The sequence below is a fragment of the Mobula hypostoma genome, chromosome 10, assembly GCF_963921235.1.
Source record: "Mobula hypostoma chromosome 10, sMobHyp1.1, whole genome shotgun sequence".
NCBI lineage: Eukaryota > Metazoa > Chordata > Chondrichthyes > Myliobatiformes > Myliobatidae > Mobula > Mobula hypostoma.
Genome location: NC_086106.1, coordinates 50,471,936 through 50,497,627, shown reverse-complemented (window position 1 = coordinate 50,497,627; position 25,692 = coordinate 50,471,936). Strand labels below are relative to the sequence as shown.

The 25,692-nt window shown below is 42.1% G+C and overlaps 1 protein-coding gene across 2 annotated transcripts; it reads right to left on the bottom strand.

Annotated features, from left to right (window-relative positions):
* Positions 1-3,326: 3,326 nt before the first annotated feature.
* On the bottom strand, positions 3,327-17,961 carry LOC134353299 (type-2 angiotensin II receptor-like). Of its 2 annotated transcripts, none has more exons than XM_063061334.1 (2): positions 17,908-17,961; positions 3,327-7,050 (listed from the first exon to the last, which is right to left on the bottom strand). In XM_063061334.1, the coding sequence occupies exon 2, from the start codon at positions 6,998-7,000 to the stop codon at positions 5,942-5,944; it is 1,059 nt and encodes a 352-aa protein (XP_062917404.1). In that variant the 5' UTR covers positions 7,001-7,050; positions 17,908-17,961; the 3' UTR covers positions 3,327-5,941. The 2 variants fall into 2 exon arrangements, with proteins under 2 accessions (XP_062917404.1, XP_062917403.1); XM_063061333.1 differs by lacking the exon at positions 17,908-17,961 and adding an exon at positions 17,176-17,395.
* Positions 17,962-25,692: the final 7,731 nt, after the last annotated feature.

Here is a 25,692-nt window from a genome sequence, read left to right as displayed (position 1 = left end):
AGCCTAGGTAGGCTGCATCATACTGTGGGATGCTTCACTGCAGCAGACCCTGGAATGCTTGTGAAGGTAAAGGGTAAAATGAATGCAGCAAAATACAACAAAATCCTGGAGGAAAACCTGATGCAGTCTGCAAGAGAACTGCAACTTGGGAAAAGATTTGTTTTCCAGCAAGACAATGACCCCATGTATAAAACCAAAACTACACAGGAATGGCTTAAAAACATTAAAGCTAATGTCCTGGAGTGGCCAAGTCAGAGTCCAGACCTCAATCCAATTGAAAATTTGTGGCTGGACTTGAAAAAGATTGTTCACTCATGATCCCCATGCTATCTGACAAAGCTTGAGCAGTTTTGTAAAGAAAAATGGGGGAAAGACTGCCGTGTCCAGATGTGCAAAGCTGATAAAGACCTAGTCACATAGACTCAGGGCTGTAATTGCTACCAAGGGTGCATATACTAAGTACAGACTTGAAGGGGGTGAATACTTATGCAATCATTTATATTTGTAACTAACTTAGATAACTTGGAAGAAATCTGTTTTCACATTGACACAAAATAATCTTTTTCCATTGATCAGTGTCAAGAAAAGCCAAATTAAAGCCACTGTATTTCAATGTTGTAAAACAACAAAACATGAAAACTTCCGGGGGGGGGGGGGGTGGGTGGCATTATGCTTTTTATTGGCACTGTATTTAGTTGTAAGCATCATGAATTCCTTTGTTCTTCTACCTTGCCCAGCTTTGCACATCTCAAACAATGCAATTTCAAAATTTATTACATCCTGTTTATTGATGTTGAACTTAATTTTCTAATTATTTGTCCTTTCCATAAGTTCATTTAACTTCCTTCTATTATCATCCTTGACTCCTACCATCCTTTCAGTTTGCAGGCACCTACAAATTGTATTTCTGGTTTCAGAGTCTAATTCAGGGATGCAAATTTTTAACAGCACAGCTGTCAACACTCATCCTTGCCGAAAGCCACAGCTCAGATTCAACTGTGAAAACCTAGTCCCCATTCCAACGCTCTGCTTTTTGTTTTGATGCCAGTCCACAGTCAGTTCCGCTACTTGATCCTTGACTCCATGTTCTCTGATCTTAATTATTAATTTATTGCAGGCTAGCTTATCAAGGGCCATAGATAAAATACCTATGTTCAATGTCTTTGTTACCTGCTCAAGAAAATTAAGGCTTGTCAAGCAGGATGTTCCTTTATGAAATTCTTGCCAACTCTTTGTAATAAACTTCTCTTGATAGTCTCTTTTGTGTAGATCCCATTATTTTCCCACTACCTCTGATAAGCTGACTCAACTATGACTTGCCTGTCGTGTGCAGCCTCTTTATTAAAGGTAGGCTTGGTGTCACTCACCACCACTCCTCAGCCAGTACTTCTTTGCCATGAATGACATATGCCAACTTTGCTAAGTTCTTTTAAATTGTGTTAATGAAGTTAATCAGAGCCAAAGGGCTTGATGTCATCTCCACCATAAACACCAGCTAGAGAATGCTTTAGTATTTCCACCAACTTCCTCTGGTTACCTGTGGTGTCTAAATGGCACAATCCTCACCTTCACCTTCCTCCCTCTGGTTTCCTGTGGAATCTAAGTGACACAATCCCTATCTTCAGCTTCCTTTCTCTAGTTACCTGTAATGTCCAAGTGACACAATTCCTGCCTTCACCTTCCTTCTTTCTGATGTATATTTTATTATTTTGTTTTATGCTCCTTGATCATTCAATTTCATAGTTGCTCTTTGTGTTCCAAGTTGTTTTTTCATCATCCGTTCGAATTCTTCATGTTGACACTCATCAAGCTCTGTTGAATTTGTTCCTTCCTTTTGACATACGTAATGGGAATAGGGAGGAAGTCCTGCCAGAAAGGTTTCAGGATTTAAGCTTCACATTTCAAAGCAGAATCTCTAGGATGGTGATCCCTGCCACATGTGAACAGTTACATAAACAGACAGATCAGAAGATTCAGCAAGCTCCTGAAAAGCCAATGTGGGAAAGAGGTATTCCTTTACAAGTGACATTGGCACAGGTCCTGGGAGAGGAAGGAGCTTAAATGTGGGAATGATCCCTGCCAAGACAGAAATAGGATCTATATCCAATCACAGACAATAGTATCTACATCTAATCACAGACAATAGGATCTATGTTCAATCACAGACAATAGGATCTATGTCCAATCACAGACAATAGGATCTACGTCCAATCACAGACAGGAGAAAACCTGCAGATGCTGGACATCCAAGCAACACACACAAAATGCTGGAGGAACTCAGCAAGCCAGGCAACTTCTATGGAAAAGAGTGCAGTCGATGTTTTGGGCCGAGACCCTTCATTAGTCCTGCATTTTGAATTGAATCTATGTCTACCTGGAAGGTGCAAAGGCTTCCACCACATGCAAAAGGCAGAGGGATTTACAAGAAATATAAATATAATCAAAATAGTAAAAGGGTGGCGGGGGGGGAAGGAAGGTACAAAGTAAGGGAGGAGATTGACTGTAAGGGGAAACTTAATGTTTTAGATCAGAAGAATAAAAAGTTTAACAAAAATAAAGTGGTTTAAAACAAATAATTTAATATATTAAATATGTTATTTATGCAGCAAGCAATGTGCATGTTAAATTGAAAACTGGAGGCAATTATACAATGGAAGAGAGGAGTGGGGGGGATTACTGAGCTACAGTCACAAAAAAATCAAGACTGGAAGCTCAACATTTGGAAAAGACAAATACTACATGGGGGGTGGGGGTAATCATACTGGGGACAGGACCATGGAATACAATGTGTGTGTAGTACTGAGGATCATGCCACAGCAATTTAATAGCAACTATTGACTTAATAGAAACTTCAAGAGGCACCACTAGGCAAGGTGTAGAAGTGGAGAAGTGGGATAAGTGTAGATAGGCAAGTGCTCAACGTGGATTTGATGAGCTGAAGGACCTGTTTCTGTGCTGTACATGATTCTATGGTGCTGGTGGAGAACCGGAGTATTGCATTGAAATGTTAAACTAAGGTGTCATCTTCTTTCCCAGGGAATGTAATACATATTGCTTCAATTTGTGAAGAAGAATCGTCTACAGTATTTATTTGACCCTCTTTCAACATCAATGATTATCCAGTGATTATCTGATCATTACATTGCTACTCATAAGACCTTTCTCAAATGGTGGTTGAATTTCCAACTTAAGAGCATCCCAAGTGGATGAGGGCTCCTTAGAGCAGCAAGACACTTTTCCACATTAAATATCATTTGCTACCTACTTCTGTTCAATTATTATAGCTAATTTGATGTGTAATTTTATTACTCATCTCCAACCTCCCTATCATCCACAAATTTGAGAATGTGAACACCTTCAGATTATTAGAACAATGCCTAATAACATCAGTCCCAATACAATTTTAAAGAACTCTACATGTATCTAGAGTCAATTGAGTCTACTTGCAATATCAGATTTTTGCTGACATGTAATTTGTTTCCTATGAACCAGTCACGAGATAGCACTTCCTCTAAAGTCATAACATCTTGTGTTGCAGAGCAGAAGCCAGGCAAGTAAATATTAACAAGAGTTGTGTATTTAATGGTATAAACCAAACATATTTTTTCAATAGATAATAAACACAAAATGTCAAAGCATAATAAATGTTAAAATTAGTGTTCCTTACACACCAGTCACAATCTAACTCTCACACCAGGTCTAAGACTATCTCTATACAGCATTCAGATTTTGATTCAAGACCATTAGAAACCACTCAAGAACCTTTCCAGAACTGGGTCTTGCCAGTGAGATAAGTAGCTCTCTCTGTGGTTTCAAAATAATGACCTCACTTTAAGAGATAAATCTTTGACCGCACAACACTTTGGAACAATCTGAGGAGGTGAAATGTAACCAATCAAAATATTTACTCTTTCATTCTTGTGCTGATTGATTGCATCCTTTGCTTGGCTAATAAGATATAAGTGTGTATGATTTGTAAGAAAACAATTTAGCAATAGAATAGTGTTACATAGCACCCTGGAGACTGATATTCACTAGAGATTATCTATATACTGATAAAGCAAAAGAAACCTCTCACAGAGGAACGCCATACAGAAACAGGTTCAGTGGTGTGACTCCAACATGGCCACGGCACCGTAAAACAGGTGTCACAACAAATGAGGCATCTGAATGCCATCATCATTGCTTTCTGAAGAATATTTTCAGCATCATCTGTGTTTATTTCATTATTATATTCCCAATAGCATTCAGAAATCATGGGCCAGAAATTCAAGTGTTCAATGTATGTGTTATGAACTGCACCACTATACCAATTTGAAAAATTGATTGATCAAGATGATACCCAACATTATTGTGCATGGAGATTGTTCTGCACCCACATATTGGGTACAGACATTAGATGTCAATGCTACAAGAGGAATACATGGTGAAAGACCAGTTTGGGCAATGCTCAGAAAAGCACAGGTAGACCATTCTTGAAACAAAATATCATTGTTAGGGAGTCCACTGCAGAAGACATTGTCGAATCTAGTTCAGGTACGATGATGGAGCATTCCTCAGCATGATGTCTTCTGTTTTTTGGTTGGTGGTGGGGGGGGGTGGGGGGGAGTGCGGTCAATAAGTTCTCTAATCCTCCAAATGTCTATTAGCATTCTCTTCAGTCTAGCATATGAGACATTGGGTTTCCAAGTTCACATCCAGCCTGACTTTCCTCATGATGGGTCACCGAGCTGAGTTACTGTGCAATATCCATATATATATTTCATAGTTCCATATGAGAACAAGCACTCTGAGGCCTACACAAATGGTGGGTTATGATGATGCTGGTTACTTCACGGTTTGTAGTCAACTCAAAAGTATGGTCATTTAATTTGTGAAACTGCAAAGGAATTTCTCATGGCAGAGATGAAAATCCTCAGTGGCTTTGAAGCAAAGGTCACTACGTAAACAAAGATCCACCTTGTCGCGATATTTTATGTGAATTTGATTCTCTGAGCCCACATGTCCAATTGAAAAGTACTGACTGTCCAGTTCCCTCTATAAATGCTGCCTGACCTGCTGAGCTGCTCTGGTACTTTGGATGTTGCTTCATATTCCAGCAGGTACAGTCTCTTGTGTCTCCATGCTTTACCACTGGTCACACACCCATGTGGGATATCAACAGAACTTTAGCTGACATCTTTGTTTCATTAGATCTAATCTCTCACAAAGGATTAGACCCAATATCATCTTTGTCTCTGTCCTTGCAAGAAGAGGAAGTGATGCTGGATACAGATTGCCACATTACTTTAAGGATGTGGAGGCTTTCTAAGGGTGTAGACGAAGTTTACCAGATTATTGCTGGATTGGAGAGGTTGGACAAGGACTAAGGACAGACCCTAGACAGGCTTATAAAATTATGAGAGGCACAGATGGGATAGATAAAGGTCTTTTCCCAAGGTGAAGATGTTAAATACAAAGGGCATAGCTTCAAGGTGAGGTGGGGTGTTTAAAAGAGATAGCTGGGCGAAGTTCACACAGAGAGTGGAAGGTGCTTGGAATGCACTGCCAGAGAACAGGATGGAAGTAGATATGAAATCAACGATTAAGAGGCATTTAGACAGGCACATAAACAGGTGAGTGATGGGAAGGTACAGGCCCTGTGCAGGCTGATGGGGTTAGTTAGATTGGCATCATGGTTGGTACTGGCCCTGTGCAGGCAGATGGGGTTGGTTAGATTGGCATCATGGCTGGTACAGGCAGATGGGGTTGGTTAGATTGGCATCATGGCTGGTACAGGCAGATGGGGTTGGTTAGATTGGCATCATGGCTGGTACAGGCCCTGAGCAGGCAGATGGGGTTAGTTAGATTGGCATCATGGCTGGTACAGGCAGATGGGGTTAGTTAGATTGGCATCATGGTTGGTACAGTCTGAAGGGCCTGTTCCCTGTGAAGGGCTGATCTATGTTGTTGAGCTCCTTCGGTTGTAGAGAGTGGCAGAACCTCTGCGAGTCATATCACTGAGTTTCATTGGAAAGTGATCTCCCAGAAAGCAGTAGATAAGGGGGTTGATGCAGCTGTTCGCAAAACCGAGGCAAATGCTGAATGGCATTGCAGTTCCAATTATGGTAGTGATTTGGCAGTCAGTGAGGAAGTTCAGCTTCAGCAACGCATTCGTAAAGACTAGTACCTGGAACGGCAACCAGCAGATGAAAAAGGCCAGGGCCACTACTGCTACCATCCAGAGCACCTTATTGCGTATGCAGTTGTTCTTTTCAGATACTTCCATTCTCATCAGGTGACAGACAAACGAACCAAAGCATGCACCTATAACAGTGAAGGGAATGAAGAAGCCCAGAGTATTTTCCATCAAAGACATGGCCACAGACCAATGACTGGCTTTGTTGGGGGGATAAATCATCGTGCATATTGTGCTTTCCAGCCATCTGGCATAAAGGGGGCCTTGGAAGTAGATGATTGGAAAGGTTGCAATCAAAGCCACCATCCACACGAGGATCGCGACACAGTGAGCCTGGCATAAAGACCTCTTTGTCTGGGAATCAATAGGATGCAGAATTACTAGATAGCAGTCAATACTCATGCACATGACAAAAAATCCACTGCAATATAGATTGAGAGAAATAAGAGAGCTACATATTTTACACATCACTGTCCCAAAAAGCCAGTTGTACCCAGTGGCATAATAGACTGCCCAAAGGGGTAGTGTGGATAGGAGGAGCAAATCAACAATTGATAAGTTGATGATGTAGATGTTAACAACAGTTTTTAATTGAATGCGATGACAAAGGACGGTGATTACCATGCTGTTCTCAATGAAGCCCAAGAGAAAGATGATACTGTGGATCACAGGGATGAAGTGGGAGATGAACCGGGATGACACAACGAATTGGCATGGCTGGTCAGACGTGTTATGCAGGAGAGATGGAGAAAACTGTGAATAAAAGCTGTCAACCATTTCAGTACTGTTTACAGGAGAGGAACTTGCAAGTACTGGGTCCATCTTCACTGTGATGTGAACTCAATTGGGAATGCTTTCCATGCTTGTGTAACCTGTGAAATTAAATACATGTCCACAATCTTATTACAGGGAGTAATCGTAATAAAATAACTTTTTTTTTTACTTTTGTCTACATTTACAGAAACATTTCTAGACAATGCCTGGATTTGCAGGGAGTTGGCCAATTAAAACATTCGCTAAAATATAGTCTGACTCCAAAATACTTACTTGTCAAATGAGACAGAGTGGTAGTCAAAGAGCATGGTGGTATGCCCTTCACCCTACTCCTCCATGCTGACTGCATTATCCAGTCAATTAGTCCCATCTTCCAGTGTCTGGTCCTATGCCCTTTAAGCATCTCCTATACAAGTACTGTAACTACCTTGATGGATTTTAAATATAGCTAAGTGGCTGAGGTAGACACATATTTCTAGCAACTCATTCCAAATGTTCACCAGCCTTTGTGTGAGAAGCTGCCCCTGATGTCTCCTTTAACAGTCCTGCCTCTGATCTTGAGACCTTAGGAGATAGGAGCAGAATTAGGTCATTTGGCCCATTGAGTCTGCTCCACCATTCAATCATGGCTGATCTAATTTTCCTCTCAGCCTCAATCTCCTGCTTTCTTCCTGTATCCCTTCATGCCTTGACCAGTCAAGAATCTATCAACTTCTGCCTTAAATATTCATAAAGACTTAGCTGCTTGTAGCAAAGAATTCCATAGACTCACAGCTCTCTAGCTAAAGAAATTCCTCCTCAACTCCATTCTAAAAGGATGCCCCTCTGTACTGAGGCTATGTCCTCTGGTCTTAAACTCTCCCACCATAGGAAACTTTCTCTCCACATGCACTCTATCAAGGCCTTTCACCATTTGACAGGTTTCTATGAGTTCACCCCTTATTCTTCTGAATTCTAATGAAATAAGGCCCAGAGCCATCAAATGCTCTTCATATGACAAGCCATTCAATCATGGAAACATTTTTGTGAACCTCTTTTGAACCATCTCCAATTTCAGCACATCCTTTCTAAGGGGCCAAACCTCTTCACAATACTCCAAGTGAAGCCTCACCCGTACTTTATAAAGTCTCAACATTACATCCTTGTTTTTATATTCTAGTCCTCTTGAAATGAATGCTAACATTGCATTTGCCTTCCTCACCACAGACTCAAACTGCAAATTAACCTCTAGGGAATTCTGTATGAGGACTTCTGTATTTTCCCTCCATTTAGAAAGAGTCAACCATTTCATTTCTTCTACCAAAGTACATGTCCGTACACTTCCCGACACTGTATTCCATCTGCTATTTCTTTGCCCATTCTCCTCATCTGTCTCAGTTCTTCTGTAGCCTCCGTTTCCTCAAAACTACCTACCTCTGCCTATCTTCTTTTCATCTGCAAACTTTCCAACAAAGCATCAATTCCATCATCCAAATCATTGACATACAGTTGAAGTCAGAAGTTTACATACACCTTAGCCAAATACACTTAAACTCAGTTTTTCACAATTCCTGACATTTAAGCCTAGAAAACACACTCTGTGTTAGCTCAGTTAGGATCACTACTTTATTTTAAGAATGTGAAATGTCAGAATAATAGTAGAGAGAATGATTCATTTCAGCTTTTATTTCTTTCATCACTTTCCCAGCAGGTCAGAAGTTTACATACACTTTGTTAGCATTTGGTAGCATTGCCTTTAATTTGTTTAACTTGGGTCAAACATTTTGGGTAGTCTTCCACAAGCTTCTCACAGTAAGTTGCTGGAATTTTGTTCCATTCCTCCAGACAGAACTGGTGTAACTGAGTCGGGTTTGTAAGCCTCCCTGCTCGCACACGCTTTTTCAGTTCTGCCCACAAATTTTCTATCAGATTGAGGTCAGAAAATGATGTCTAGTCTGGTTCATCCTTGGGAGCACATTCCAAACGCCTGAAGGTACCACGTTCATCTGTACAAATAGTACGCAAGTATAAACACCATGGGACCACGCAGCTGTCATACTGCTCAGGAAGGAGACGCATTCTGTCTCCTAGAGATGAATGTACTTTGGTGCAAAAAGTGCAAATCAATCCCAGAACGACAGCAAAGGACCTTGTGAAGATGCTGGAGGAAACAGGTAGACAAGTATCTATATCCACAGTAAAACAAGTCCTATATCAACATAACCTGAAAGGCTGCTCAGCAAGGAAGAAGCCACTGCTCCAAAACCACCATAAGAAAGCCAGACTACAGTTTGCAAGTGCACATGGGGACAAAGATCTTACTTTTTGGAGAAATGTCCTCTGGTCTAATGAAACAAAAATTGAACTGTTTGGCCATAATGACCATCGTTATGTTTGGAGGTGTGACAAGGTCCTGAATTACCCCTATAAACTGTACTCGATTACCCCTATGAACTATGCTTTTGAAAAGAAAGAGAGAGAGATAGAGAGAAAGAGATAGAGAGAGATAGAGATAGAGAGAGGTAGAGAAATATATATATATATCTATCTCAACAACAGGCACCTTGTTAAAAAGAGAAAGAAAGTTATTTAACACCGACATCTTGTTTTTAAGAGAGAGGGAGATGAAGACTGCTTGGAAATGGTGTTATGATTTTTCGGCAAGTTCTTTATACTTCCTCCAAGGACATTGCCTGCTTGTACATTCTTACACAGACCAAGATGGGAGGAGTTATTTGAGAGACAGTTGGTACTCAGTACAGTGAGATAAATAGGAGGTCAGATGAAAGACCTGTGACACATGATTTTGGACACTGAATGAGCTTTGTTGTGCCCACAGAAAAAGTGGGTTTTTTTGAAGGATCGATCAGGCGGATCGATCAGTGACTCTCGCAGTGAGAAAAGGGAGTGACTGGTGGGGAGTTGTTTGTGTGTCCAACCTTCGCCTGGGTTGATAGCTCCACCACAGAAGAGCAGTCCCCTCTGATTTGGTCACAGTCGGTGACTTAAAAAAGGTTACGGAGGACAATGGGAAGATCGACGGCGTCAGATCACCTGAAGACTCAAATCTCTCTCTCTCCTTCACTACTCAACTCAATACCACAAACTGAACTGAACTTTACTCATTATCATAAGACTATCTATTGACCCCTGGACTTGAAGAAGTTGGTTTTCATATATATTCCACACTTATGCATATATAATCATTGCTAACCTATTTGATTTATCTGCATTTATTTTACTGTATTGGGTAGTTACTAATAAATATTATTAGTTAATAGCAATACTGGACTTCAAGGTGCTTTCCATCTCTGCTGGTTCTTTAACCCGTCATGGTGTATGTGACAGAGGAAAAAGGGTGAGGCTTGGCAAGCCGAAGAACACCATCCCAACCGTGAAGCATGGGGATGGCAGCATCATGTTGTGGGGGTGCTTTGCTGCAGGAGGGACTGGTGCACTTCACAAAATTGATGGCATCATGAGGAAGGAAAATTATGTGGATATATTGAAGCAACATCTCAAAACATCAGCCAAGAAGTTAAAGCTCGGACACAAATGGGTCTTCCAAATGGACAATGACCCCAAGCATACCTCCAAAGTTGTGGCAAAGTTGCTTAAGGACAACAAAGTCAAGGTATTGGAGTGACCATCACACAGCCCTGACCTCAATCCAATAGAGAATTTGTGGGCAGAACTGAAAAAGCGTGTGCGAGCAAGGAGGCTTACAAACCTGCAAACACGAGGAAATCTGCAGATGCTGGAATATCAAGCAACACACATAAAAATTGCTGGTGAACGCAGCAGGCCAGGTAGCATCTCTAGGAAGAGGTACAGTCGATGTTTCGGGCCAAGACCCTTCATCAGGACTAACTGAAAGAAGAACTAGTAAGAGATTTGAAAGTGGGAGGGGGAGGGAGAGATCCAAAATGAAAGGAGAAGACAGGAGGGGGAGGGATGGAGCCAAGAGATGGACGGTTGATTGGCAAAAGGGATATGAGAGGATCATGGGACGGGAGGCCTAGGGAGAAAGAAAGGGGGAGGGGGGAAGCCCGGAGGATGGGCAAGGAATATAGTGAGAGGGACAGAGGGAGAAAAAGGAGAGAGAGAGAGAAAGAATATATATGGAGGAGAAGATGGCGGCGCAATGGCAGCGTGCGCGGCCACTTTGGTGGTGATGTCTGTTATCTGTCAAGTAGGGGACCGTGCACAATTCTGATTTGATGCAGATGGACGTGAGAGTACAGAGGAACATCTGGAAAACTTCTGAAATGCCTGCTTCGCTGCCGCTGTTACTGTGTGGTAACCGGAATCTCCGGAGCAGAAGGCCCCGAAATCCTCAGCTTTGTGTGTTTCAGTGGCTGGGTCGAGGTCGAAGGCGCTCTGTAGAGGATGGCGCTCGGGAGACTGTATCGGACAGGCTGGTCAGAAGCTCGAAGTTTTCAGACGGATGGACTCAGTGCCGGCAGTGGTCGGCTGCTTCCAAGGCATCAGCAAGTGACGGGGCCTGGAGGTTTATGACAGGGAGTTTCTCACTTTTGCGGCCTCTATCGGGGACTCGGGAGTATATCGACTCAGGGACTCTTGAGACTTTATTTACTGTGTCCATGGTTTGTTCTTCATCAAATTATGGTATTGCTTTGCACTGCTGTAACTGTATGTTATAATTATGTGGTTGTCAGTGTTAGTCTTTGGTTTGTCTTGTTTTCTGTGATATCACTCCGGAGAAACATTGTATCATTCGTAATGTATGTATGCATTTCTAAATGACAATAAAAGAGGACTGAGTGTTCTCATAATCTAATAAATAAATAAATAACGGATGGGGTACGAGGGGGAGGTGGGGCATTAACTGAAGTTAGAGAAGTCAACATTCAGGCCATCAGGTTGGAGGCTACCCAGACGGAATATAAGGTGTTGTTCCTCCAACCTGAGTGTGGCTTCATCTTGACAGTAGAGGAGGCTGTGGATAGTCATATCAGAATGAGAATGGGACATGGAATTAAAATGTGTGGCCGCTGGGAGATCCTGCTTACTCTGGCAGACAAAATGTTCAGCAAAACGCTCTCCCAGTCTGTGTCGGGTCTCGCCAATATATAGAAGGCCGCATCAGGAGCACCAGATGCAGTATATCACCCCAGCTGACTCACAGGTGAAGGGTTGCCTCACCTGGAAGGACTGTCTGGGGCCCTGAATGGTAGTGAGGGAGGAAGTGTAAGGGCATGTGTAGCACTTGCTCTGCTTACAAAGTGCCAGGAGGGAGATCGGTGGGGAGGGATGGGGGGGGACGAATAGACAAGGGAGTCACGTAAGTTGCGATCCCTGTGGAAAGCGGGGGGGGGGAGGGAGAGATGTGCTTATTGGTGGGATCTCGTTGGAGGTGGTGGAAGTTACAGAGAATTATATGTTGGACCCGAAGGCTGGTGGGGTGGTAGGTGAGGACAAGGGGAACCCTATTCCTTGTGGGGTAGCGGGAGGATGGAGTGAGAGCAGATGTGCGTGAAATGGGAGATATGCGTTTGAGAGCAGAGTTGATGGTGGAGGAAGGGAAGCCCCTTTCTTTAAAAAAGGAGGACATCTCCCTCATCCCGGAATGAAAAGCCTCATCCTGAGAGCAGATGCGGCGGAGACGGGGGAATTGCAAGAAGGGGATGGCATTTTTGCAAGGGACAAGGTGAGAAGAGGAATAGTCCAGATAGCTGTGAGAGTCCATAGAAGAGTCTGCTTCTTTTTGGATTCCAGACCTAACCAGTTCCCCTCTACCACCACTCTGCTCCGTCTAGTGGAATTAGTCCTTACTCTTATTAATTTCTCCTTTGGCTCCTCCCACATCCTCCAAACTAAAGGTGTAGCTATGGGCAACCGTATGGGTCCCAGCTATGCCTGCCTTTTTGTTGGCTTTGTGGAACAATCCATGTTCCAAACCTTTACTGGTATCTGTCCCCCACTTTCTGTGCTCCATTGACGACTGCATTGGCGCTCTTTCCTGTATGCATGCTGAGCTCGTTGACTTTATTAACTTTGCCTCCAACTTTCACCCTGCCCTCAAGTTTACCTGGTCCATTTCTGACATCTCCCTCTCCTTTTTAGATCTTTCTGTCTCTGTCTCTGGAGACAGCTTATCTACTGATGTCTACTATAAGCCTACAGACTCTCACCACTAAGCACACCTTTCCCTCACCCCCTCTCTCTGCTTTCCGCAGGGATCGCTCCCTACGCAACTCCCTTGTTCATTCGTCCCCCCAATCCCTCCCCACTGATCTCCCTCCTGGCACTTACCGTGTAAGCGGAACAAGTGCTACACATGCCCTTACACTTCCTCCCTCACTACCACTCAGGACCCCAGACAGTCCTTCCAGGTGAGGCGACACTTCACCTGTGAGTCGGCTGGGGTGATATACTGCATCCGTTGATCCCAATGTGGCCTCCTATATATTGGCGAGACCTGACGCAGACTGGGAGACCATTTTGCTGAACACCTATGCTCTGTCCGCCAGAGTAAGCAGGATCTCCCAGTGGCCACACATTTTAATTCCATGTCCCATTCCCATTCTGATATGACTATCCACGGCCTCCTCTACTGTCAAGATGAAGCCACACTCAGGTTGGAGGAACAACACCTCATATTCCGTCTGGGTAGCCTCCAACCTGATGGCATGAACATTGACTTCTCTAACTTCCGTTAATGCCCCACCTTCCCTTTGTACCCCATCCGTTATTTATTTTATTTTATCCGTTATTTATATATATATATATATATTTTTTTTATATATATATACATACACACACACACACACACACACACACACACACACATTGTTTCTCTCTCTCTCTCTCTCCTTTTTCTCCCTCTGTTCCTCTCACTATACTCCTTGCCCATCCTCTGGGCTTCCCCCCTCCCCCTTTGTTTCTCCCTAGGCCTCCCATCCCATGATCCTCTCATATCCCTTTTGCCAATCAACTGTCCAGCTCTTGGCTCCATCCCTCCTCCTCCTGTCTTCTCCTATCATTTTGGATCTCTTCTTCCCCCTCTCAAATCTCTTACTAGCTCTTCCTTCAGTTAGTCCTGACGAAGGGTCTTTGCCCGAAACGTCGACTGTACCTCGTCCAAGAGATGCTGCCTGGCCTGCTGCATTCATCAGCAACTTTTATGTGTGTGGCATACAAACCCGACTCAGTTACACCAGATCTGTCTGGAGGAATGGAATAAAATTCCATCAACTTACTGTGAGAAGCTTGTGGAAGGCTACCCAAAATATTTGACCCAAGTTAAACAATTTAAAGGCAATGCTACCAAATACTAACAAAGTGTATATAAACTTCTGTCCCACTGGGAAAGTGATGAAAGAAATAAAAGCTGAAATAAATCATTATTCTGACATTTCACATTCTTAAAATAAAGTAGTGATCCTAACTGACCTAAGACAGGGAATGTTTTCTGGAATTAAATGTCAGGAATTGTGAAAAACTGAGTTTAAATGTATTGGACTAAGGTGTATGTAAACTTCTGATTTCAACTGCATAACATAAAAAGAATCGTTCCCACACAGACCCCTGTGGAACACCACTAGTCACTGGCAGCCAGTCAGAAAAGGCTCCCTTTATTCTCTCTCTTGTTCAACTAAATATTTATTCAGTTTGTACACTATTTCATTGTCCTCCATTACTACTTCTCTCTCCAGATCATTTTCTAGCAGTCCAGTATCTACTCTCACCTCTTTTACACTTCATGAATCTGAAGAAAATTTTGGTATCCTATTTAATATTATTGGCTATCTCACTTTTGTATTCCATCTTTATTTTCTTAATGACTATTTTAGTTGCCTTGTTGGTTTTTAAAAGTTTCCTAATCCTCAAACTCCCCACGAATTTTTGCTCTATTATAGGCTCTTTCTTTGACTTTTAAGTAGGCTTTAACTTCTCTTTTTAGCCATGGGTGTATCATCTTTGCTTTAGAATACTTCTTCCTCTTTGGGATGTATATATCCTGTGCCTTTCAAATTGCTTCCAGAAATTCCAGCAGTGCTGTGCTGCCGTCATCCCTGCCAGTGTTCTTTTCCATCAATTCTGACCATCTCCTCTCTCATGTCTCTGTTATTCCCTTTACTCCACTGTAATACAGATACATCTGAGTTTAGATTCTCCTTCTTAAATTTCAGGGTGAAATTAATCATACATTTTCTCCTAAGGGTTCTTTTACCTTAAGCTCTCTAATCAATTTTGGTTGATAACACAACACCCAATCCAGAATAGCTGAACCTGTCGTGTGCACAACCAAAAGATTCTCTAAAAAGCCATCTCATAGGCACTCTAGAAATTTCCCCTCCTGTAATCCAGCACCAACCTGATTTTCCCAATCTACCTGCATACTGAATTCCCCCATGACTATTATAAATTTGCCCTTTTGGCATGCATTTTCTTTCTCCCATTGTAATTTGTTGGCTACATCCTTACGACTGATTGGCGGTCTGTATACAACTCCCATCAGTATCTTTTTACCCTTGACATTCCTTATCTCTATCCACAATGATTCAACACCTTCTGACCTTATGTCACCTCTTCCTAATGATTTGATTTCATTTTTAACCAACAGAGCAATGCCGCCCCCTCTACCTTCCTGCCTATCCTTTTGATACAATGTGTATCCCTAGACATGAGCTCCCAGCTATAAACTTTCAGCCATGATTTTGTGATTCCAGCCACTCACCAGACCCCAGCTCCAGACTCAAACCTATCAAAGCTGCCAACTCCGAGCTTTGCCTGCACAGATGGCTCACTTCCAGCCCCCATTCTGGGCTAGGTTTCTGCCCCTGCCACATACCTATCCCTCATTCCTCCTCTTCCCAACAGTCACTCCACCCAATGCATGGCTAGTACAAATTCTCTATCTCCAGTTCCCAGCTACACACTGGGCCCTTGTTCCGGGCACTGGTCTGAACCCCCTCACCTGGGTAGCAATCTCAAATCACCACACCTGGAATCTAAGTGTGGATTCCATCCATCTCAGGGAGAGCTCCAAGTAAAATGCAGGGTGCAGTACCTGATCCTATACACAGCCTTCTTCTGATGTTGTGAAAGATTTGGTCTGTCAGTGGACAGGTGTTTATGCATTGGGAACCCCTGGTAAAATTCCTGTCCTTGTTAACTGCAGTACAAGCAACAATCTCACAGAAATTGGCATGCATCTTATGTCTGTCTGACCACAATACCAACCAACAGATCTACAACAGAACCAGACTTGAAGACCAGTTTCAAACAAGGCTGCAGCATTGTCTTGACTCTTCTCTCAAATCTTTCTTGCTGCAATACTGCAAACATTATTCAACCAATTTTCCTTGGGAGTGGAAGTAATCTTTAAAACGAAAAGAAATTCCTCAACCTGTAGAACCAAGGCCACCCAATTCTCAATAGTCAAGCTGTATTCTTTCACCGCTTGGACACACAGAGCTCTGATAACAATCGTTCAGCAATGCCACAGCTCACAGATCTTGTTTGTAAAGATAATTGACAATTGTGGCACAATCCTTTCTCCTTGCTATTCTTACATAATAATCAAAATTCTTACTATTTGGTTTCTTAATTTATTCATTTATTATTTGTCAGCCTTTATCATTTGATCCCTTTGTTCATTTGATTTGTAACTTCAACTTCTTATAATATTTACACATTTCATCCTTGTTATACATTACATCCTTTGTCTAAATTGAGACACCTTTAAAGGTGTGATAAAAAGAAAAAATTCCAGTTTACAAGGGTCATTGTTACCAGTCAGTTATCTTCACGGGATTAGGAAGGGGAAGGAATGGGTCAAAACAAAAAGCAGTTCTGTAAACTTCAGTTATAGATCCAAGGTCTTGTTTAACAAACCCAGAACCTCATTTGCACAGTCAACTTCCAAATGCTCTGCTGAATACTGTCATTCTATTTTCCTCCACACTTGTGAGGATTCCCAGCACATTTGGTTTCTATTGCCTTTATGACCATTATTTATTTGAAGCCAGCCCATCTTCAGATCCTTGCGTAAAAGCTGTTCCTTTTCATTGCTTGTGAAGTAGTCACTGACAGTCCTAGAGGCAACTTCTGATTAATAAAAATGACTCCAAAGGTCATTTGTCTTTCTTTATCTATCCTCTTTAGTTTTTCACAACTTTCTATTAAAATATCAAACAGGATTGCTTCCAAAATTGAACTGTTTTTAGTATCCAATCTTACTACATTAATCTTTGCAAGATATTATTTTAACTTACTGGTGGTCGAGTCTCTGGAAGTGTGAGGCTTTTGTCCCGTGTTTCAGTCCAGAGTCTGTTGCAGATCTCCTGCAAAGTGCTTGTGGTCCCATTTACAGTATATTCTCTCAGAGAAATCACACGGAACTTCTTATATCCAGGAGGGACTTTACATCACTTTACATCCTTTGCCAGAACTTGTATTGGCAAAAATAACTGGGTTACTATCCTCTCCTTGAACCTTAATCGTGTGGTGAGAGAAAATTTCAGAATTTCTCAATAAAACAAACTTCTGATACTGTACAGAGCTTGGAAACTTTTTTAGAACAAATAGTTGAACACTGACAGTCAACCTATTTTAAACTTTCTCACGGGATAAAATTAACTTCAACTGTTTATGCTGAAGCCACAAGAGCTTTATCCTTACCAAGTAAAACAGTGTGCATTTGAATTCTAGTGAGAGTCACTATACAGGCAGATTACATTTGATTATTGCATCAATTTTCCAATGCATTGAAGGATGCAGTATCTTTTCATATACTGCTCCTGACCTGTCCAAATGCATACTCAATATTTATGGTGCTGGCTAAGCTTCAGATAGTCAGACAGCAAAAAAATAAAGAACAAACAGTTCCCAATGTCAGAAAATGACAATGTTTTACAACAAAGTCTAAAGCATATTCACCTTGGTGTAAAGAAAACATAACAGTAATTTTTAGCATTTTATCCCATAGTAAAGAGTTAACTGATTACCTTGTTATATTAAGTACATCATAAATACAGCAATGCTAAAACAGGAAACTGAACCCAACAGGCACATCCTGGAATTCTCCTACAAAGTCACCCCGTCAAAATGTACTTTATGCTCACCTCTTCAATCATTCGATTTTCAGGTAACTATATAACTTGCTTTAAAGATGCACCAGGCTGTTTCAATAGTTGCTTCTGGCATTGAATTCAAAACTTTTATAATCATCTGTGGAAATTGATGTTTTCTCTCATCTTCTTTGAAACACATTGTAATTAACGAAGGTTACTGTTCTCTCACACCATCATTCTCACAGTTGAAATCAATCAATCAAAGACTTATCAAAACATTTCATAAACTTGAGTAACTCTGAAAAAGGATCTCGTGCTTTCCCAGCATATACGACAAATAAACATTTTTTTTGGCTTCCAGCCGGATACTGTCACACGGAGGTGAACTGTTGTATATGCTTACTGCATTTGGTAGGAAAGATTTTCTGTAACAATCCTTGTGACAGGGGAGCTGAATGACTCTGTTCGAAAGGCTGCCGATTCAGTAGGCCATGGAGAGGATGGTCTGGAACAGATGGTTTATCTTATGAAGAAAGTTTGGACAGGTTATATTTGTATTTGAGAGAGCTTAGAAGATCAACAGAGGACTTCATTGAAACATGTAAGATTCTGAGAGGACTTGACAGAGGTGAGAAGGTATTTGCAAGTGGTTGAAAATAGAACAAGGACTCACTCTTTAAAAATATGGAGTCACCTATTGGACAAGGAGGTGCAGTGAGATTTTTCTTGCTTTCAGGGATTCTGCATCTTTTAAACATTGTGCCTCAAAGAGCAGTGAGGCAGAGTCTATGAATACTTTGGAGGCAGAAGTAAACTTTAATAAGCAAAGTGGTGAAAGATTTTGGAGGGTAGACAGAAATGTGAAGTTTCAGGTCAGCCCATAGACCGTGATGGTAGAACAGATTTGTGGGGCCGAGCAGCTGATTCCTGATCCTAACTCATGTGCTGATAGATGAAAGATCAATCCAGTTAGTGTTCTCTCTCACTGATACAAAGGTAGCTGACCTGTCTAAGAGCCTGGATAAGGATGGAAGAGCACAAACAAAGTCAGGGATGTTGTGAGAGATTAAATAACCAATGTATGGTTATGGACAAATGAGGCCTTCCTTTTCAAGTGGTTATAGGGATATGGGAGCCCTATCTAAGCAACATTTATTATTCGTTCCCAATCGTCTTTCAGCATTCAAATCAGCCAGAGTCTGGAACTGATAACCAGATTGTGACGAGCCAGTTCCCATTCCAAAAGAAAATCCATAGAAAAATTGGAATTTTATAGTCCAGCAACTTGTGTAATGTCAGTCCAAAAATTTGCTTACTTACTGAATTCATCTTCAAGGCAGTAGTGCTAGAATTAAACTCACATTGTTCACACATGATTGTCGCAGCACTTGACTATTTCAACACCATAACCTCGCAAAATGAGTGATCCTTCAGTTATTGATCTAACCTGGAGAACCACACACATTGAGGAGCTGATTTACAGGATTACCTGAAAGATTCTCACCCTCAGCAGAAGTCTACACACAAACCTTTCACAAATTCCATTGATAGGATTGGTGAGCTGGTAAGTTACCAGTTACCATGGACCACTAGGTATTTGCCTTGCTTATACTGCCGCTCTCCAAAGTCAGATCTAATCTACAATCTTAAGGTTTCACAGCAACATTCATATGACTTGAGCAGAAATTGTTTCATTCTGATTAACTATTGAATAAACATCATTTTGCACATATAAATAACCTTTTGTCTATAATTTGCAGTACATTACCTGAGATATGTTGAATTCCAAGTGCGGGCTGGTACCTCATTGCATCACCTCAATAACAACATGAATTTCTGATTCAGAGATGAAATTGCATCCCCGAGTCAGCAAGTGTAAACTGTAAGTTGGTTTATTATTGTCACATGTACCAAGGTACGGTGAAAAACTGCACTGCATGCCATCCATACAGATCACTTCATCACATCAGCATTTTGAGATAGTACAACGGAAAAGCAATAACAGAACAGGGACATAATGTTACAGTTATAGACAAAGTGCAGTGCAGGCAGACAATAAGCTGCGAGGCTATAATGAGATAGACTGAGGTCAAGAGTTCATATTATCATAGAAGAGGTCCATGTAGTAGTTTTATAACAATGGGATAGGAGCTGTCTGTGAGCCTGGTGGTACATGCTTTCAGACTTTTAGAACAGAGAACATAGAACAGTACAGCATAAGAACAGACCCAAATAAGAACAGGTGGGGGAGAGTTTGGTGCCAACTATTGAACTAAAAGCCATCCATCACCCTCGTCACCCTGTCAGAAATCTCAATCAAGTTAGTAAGACGTGACTTTCCCTGCACAAAATTATGCTGCCTCTCTCTAATTAGGTCATGGTTTTCTAAATGCTCATAAATCCTACTCCTAACAATTCTCTCCAGTAACTTGCCTACCACTGACGTGTAACTCACTGGTCTATAGTTTCCAGGATTATCTCTGGTTCCTTTCTTTAATAATGTAAGAATATTATCTACTCACAAGTCCTCTGAGACCTCACCTGTGGCTAGAGAGGATGTGAAGATATTGGTCAAGGCCCCAATAATCTCTCCATGACATGGGTTATATCTCATCAGGACTTGCAGAATTAACCACCTTAATGCTCTTTAAGAGGCCCAACGCTCCCTCTTCCTTTACCTTGAACTGCCCTCTTATACCAATATGCTCAACACTGATCTCTGTATCCTTCATGTCCTTCTCCTTGGTAAATACTGATGTAAAGTACTCATTAAGGACCTCACCCAGTTCCTTCAGATCGAAGCAAATGTTCCCATCTTTATCCTTGAGTGGTCCTATCCTCTTGTATGCACAGAATGACTTGAGATTCTCTTTAATCCTATTTGCCAAGGACTTTTCATGGCCCTTCTTAGCTTTCCTAATGCCTTTCTTGAGTTCTTTCCTGGCTCCTTTATAGTCCTCAAGAGTTCTGTTTGAATCTCACTTCCTAAGCTTTACATACTGCTCCTTTTCCTTCTTCATCACCTCTCTTGATATTCAAGGTTCTCTTACCTTGCCATCCTTGTCCTTTCTTCCGACTAGAACATACCTGTCCTGTGCACTATGCAGTTGGTCTTTAAACACCCTCCACATGGAAGATGTGGACTTGCTCAAACACAGCTGTTCCCAATCAACTCTAGTTCCTGCCTAATGCTCTTGTAACTTGCCCGGTTCCAATTTAACACTGTTCTGCAAGATCCATACTTATCCTTACCTGCAGCTGTCTTATAACTTAAGGAGTGGTTGTCACTGTTCCCAAACTGTTCACCCATTGAAAGGTCAGTCCCCTGGCCAAACATTATCTAACACCAGGTCCAGTACAGCCCCTCCTCTTGTTTGACTATCTATATATTGATTTAAGAAACTCTCCTGGATGCACGTAACAAATTCTGCCCCACCTAAGCTTCTTGCACTCAGAAGGTGGAGGTGGAGAGGATCAGTTGTCATCCGTCAGACTCAAAGGACAATGGGTGATGATCATCATCATCACAAGCCTGGGCGAAAGGTATGGAGATCCTGAGATGCCCAGTTGTCAAGATCCCCCTCACGGCTTCACTAGTGTGGTCCAAAGGAAAGCTTATGAAGCAACATGTTTGGCACCAGCTTGGTTGCAGGAGCTGCCAGAAGAATGTTCAATGACGTCCAGCCACCTTGGGGGATCCACCATGGATTTGCTGTCCCACAGCCTTCGTCCCTCCTGAGGCTGCCCACAAGGCAGTGAGGCTATCTACCCATAGTTCAAGATCTGTTTCACTAGCACCAGGGTGTGTCCACACACCGGTGGACCTGCATGCTACATGTCCAGGGGCCAGACCTCCTCCTCGTCCTCTGTAGTTCAACCTGAGTCCGAAAAGAGTTCAGTTTCCACGTGTCACCAGCAAAGAGGCACTACATGAGGCTTGCTTTGGAGAGGGTATGTACTGGCAAAACGAGACTTGTACATTCAGCTCTCCTTTTCGCAAGACTGCTAGCTGGCAGTGGAAGCTGAAAGTGAGGGCGACAAGCACTATCCACTACACTACCACATTAGGCGCATCATAACAATTATTTTAAGGATCAGTAACTTAAAATTCCTTGATGTTATCATATCAGAGATCTGTCCTGGGACCAGCACGTAACTGCCATTTTCTAAGAGGGCATGACAGTGCCTCTACTTTATTAGAAGTTTGTGCAGATTCGGCATGTCATCTAAAACTTTGACAAACTTCTGTAGATACACAGGAGTGCCTCCCAACTGGTTGCATCACATTCTGGTACAGAAACACCACTGCCCAAGAATGGAAATGCCTATAAAAAGTAATGGATACAGCCACAGGAAAAGCCCTCCCCACTATTGAGCACATCTACACAGAGCAATGCCAAGAAAAAGCAGCATCCATCATCAAGGACCCCCACCATCCAGGCTCCCTTCTCACTGCTGTCTTCAGGAAGGACGTATAGGAGCACTGCAATTTGCCTATTGCCACAATAGGTCCAGGACAGATGCAATTTCAATGGCTCCACACAGCCTTGAATCACCTGGACAATACAAATACCTAAGTCAGGGTGCTGTTTGTTGACTAAAACTCAGCGTTTAATACCATCATTCCTACAGACCTGATTGAAAAGCTACAGAACCTGGCCCTCTGTACCACCCTCTGCAATTGGATCCTCAACTTCCTAACCAGAAGACCACAATCTGTGCAGATTGGTAATAACATCTCCTCCTCGCTGTTGATCATTACAGGAACACCTCAAGTATGTGTGCTTAGCCCACTGCTCTGCTCTCTCTAAACCCATGACTGTGTGGCTTGGCACAGATCAAATGGCATCTATAAATTTGTTGATGATACAACCATTGCTGGCAGAATCTCAGATGGAGACAAGAGTGTACAGGAGTGAGATATACCAGCTAGTTAAATGGTGTTGCAGCAATGACCTTGCACGCAACATCAGAAGACCAAAGAGCTGATTGTAGACTTCAGAAAGGGTAGGATGAGGGAACACGAACCAATCCTCATAGAGGGATCAGAAGTGGAAAGATTGAGCAAATTCAAGTTCCTGGGTGTCAATATCTCCGAGGATCAATCCTGGTCCCAGCACATCAATGCATCTATAAAGAAGGCAAGACAGTGGCTATATTTCATGAGAAAATTTGGTTTGTTACCTAAAACACTCAAAACTTCTACAGATGTACCATGGAGAGCATTCTGACAGACTGCATCACTGTCTCATATTGGGGAGGGAGCTACTGCAACGGATTGAAAGAAGCTACAGAAAGCTGTAAAATCAGTCAGCTCTATCATGGGTAGTAGCATCTGTAGTATCCAAGACACCTTCAAGAAGCGAAGCCTCAGAAAGGTAGCGTCTATTAAGGACCCCCATCACCCAGGGCATGCCCTCTTCTCATTGTTACCATCAGGAAGGAGGTACAGAAGCCTAAAGGCACACACTCAATGATTCAGGAACAGCTTCTTTCCCTCTGCCATCCGATTCCCAAATAGACATTGAGCCCATGAACATTACCTCATTTTTTAAATTATTTCTGTCTGCACTATTTTTAATTTAATATACATATATACTTACTGTGATTGGGTTTTCTCCCCTTATTTATCATGTACTGCATAGTAAATTTCACAACATATGCTGGTGATATTAAACCTGTTTCTGATTCTTATGCCCCACATGACCAGTTCAGGAAGTTATTACTATTCAACCATCAGGCTCCTGAACCAGCGTGGATAACTTCACTCACTTCACTGAACTGACTTTACCACACAAGGACTCGACAACTCCTTTTCAGTATTTACCTATTATTATTTGATTTTTCTCTATTTGCATAGTTTGTTTTCTTTTGCAGATTGGTTGTTTGACAGTCTTTGTGTGTAGTTTTTCCATTTATTTTATTGTATTTTTTGTTCCACTATGGATGTCTGCAGGAAAATGAATCTCAGGGTAGTATATGGTGACAAATACTGTGTTGTTAATAAATTTATTTATAATTTAAACTTTGGATTAGCATATAGGAGGCATATAGATTGAAAATCTGTTTGAATGGTACCACACTAACAACCTCACAGTCACCATCAACAAAACCAAAGGGCTGATTATTGACTACAGGTGGAAACATCAGAAGTCCGTGATTAGAGTCCTCATTAGTGGATCGATGGTGGACCATAAGACATAGAAGCAGAATTAGGCCATTCAGCCTGCCAAGTCTGCTCCTCCATTCATCATGGCTGATTTATTATCCCTCTCAACCCCATTCTCCTACCTTCTTCCTGTAACCTTTAATACCCTGACTAATCAATAACTATCAACCTCCATTGTAAATATCCCCAATAACTTCCCTCCACAGGTGTCTATGGCAATGAATTCCACAGGTTCACCAACCTCTGGCTAACGAAATCCTCCTTATCACTGTTCTAAAGGGACATCCTTTGTATCCTGAGGCTGTGCCCTCTTGTCCTAGACTCTGCCACTATTGGAAGCATCCTTTCATAGTCACTGTGTCTGGGCATTTCAATATTCTACAGGTTTCAATGACCTCTCCCCTCATTATTCTAAACTCCAGCAAATGCTCCTCATATGCTAACCCTTAAATTCCCACAATTATTCTATGGACCACCTCTGAACCCTCTCTAATGCCAGCACATCCTTTCTTCGATAAGGGGCTCAACACTGCTCACAACATTTCAACCTCTTCATCTGCTCCAGGTATGTATGGATGAACAAGGAGGAAGGTAGTGTCCGTGGGTGCTTGAGTACTTTTTCCGGTTCCAGGGACCCAGGCTCAATCCTGACTTCTGGTGCTGTCCATAAGACCATAAGATATAGGAGCAGAATTAGGCCATTTGGCCCATTGAGTCTGGTCCGCCATTTCATCATGGCTGATCCATTTTTCCTTTCAGACCCATTCTCCTGCCTACACCATCCCACCCCCACCCTGTATCCTTTCATGCCCTGACCAATCCAGAAAAGATCAACCTCTGCCTTAAGCATACATAAAGACTTGGCTTCCAGAGCCGCCTGTGGCAACAAACTCCACAGATTCACCTCTCCCTAGCTAAAAAACCACTTTGTCATCTCCATTTCAAAAGGACACCCCTCTATTCTGTGTCCTCAGGTCTTAGATACTCCACATCCACTCTATCAAGAACTTTCATCATTCAATAGGTTTCAATTAGGTCTCCCAATCATTCTCCTAAATTCCAGTGAATACAGGCCCAGAGCCATCACTCTTCATATAACAAGCCACTTAATCCTTGAATCATTTTCATGAACTTCCTTTGCACTCTCTCCAGTTTCTGCACACCATTTCTAAGATAAGGGGCCCAAGAACACACATTATACTCCAAGTGAGGCCTCACTAGTGCTTTATAAACTCTGAGTATTACATCCTTGCGCTTATATTCTAGTCTCCTGCCAATCAGCCACTGCTTTATCCATGCTAGAATTTTTCTTGTAATACTATGGGCTTGTAGCTTGTTAAGCAGCCTTACGTGTGGTACCTTGTCAAAGGCCTTCTGAAAACCCAAGTACACATCAACTGATTCTCCTTTGTCCATCCTGCTTGTTATTTCTACAAGAATTCCAACAGATTTGTCAGGCAAGATTTTCCCTTGAGGGAACCATGCTGACTACAGCATATTTTATCAACTGCCTCCAAGTACCCTGAAACCACATCCTTAACAATCTACTC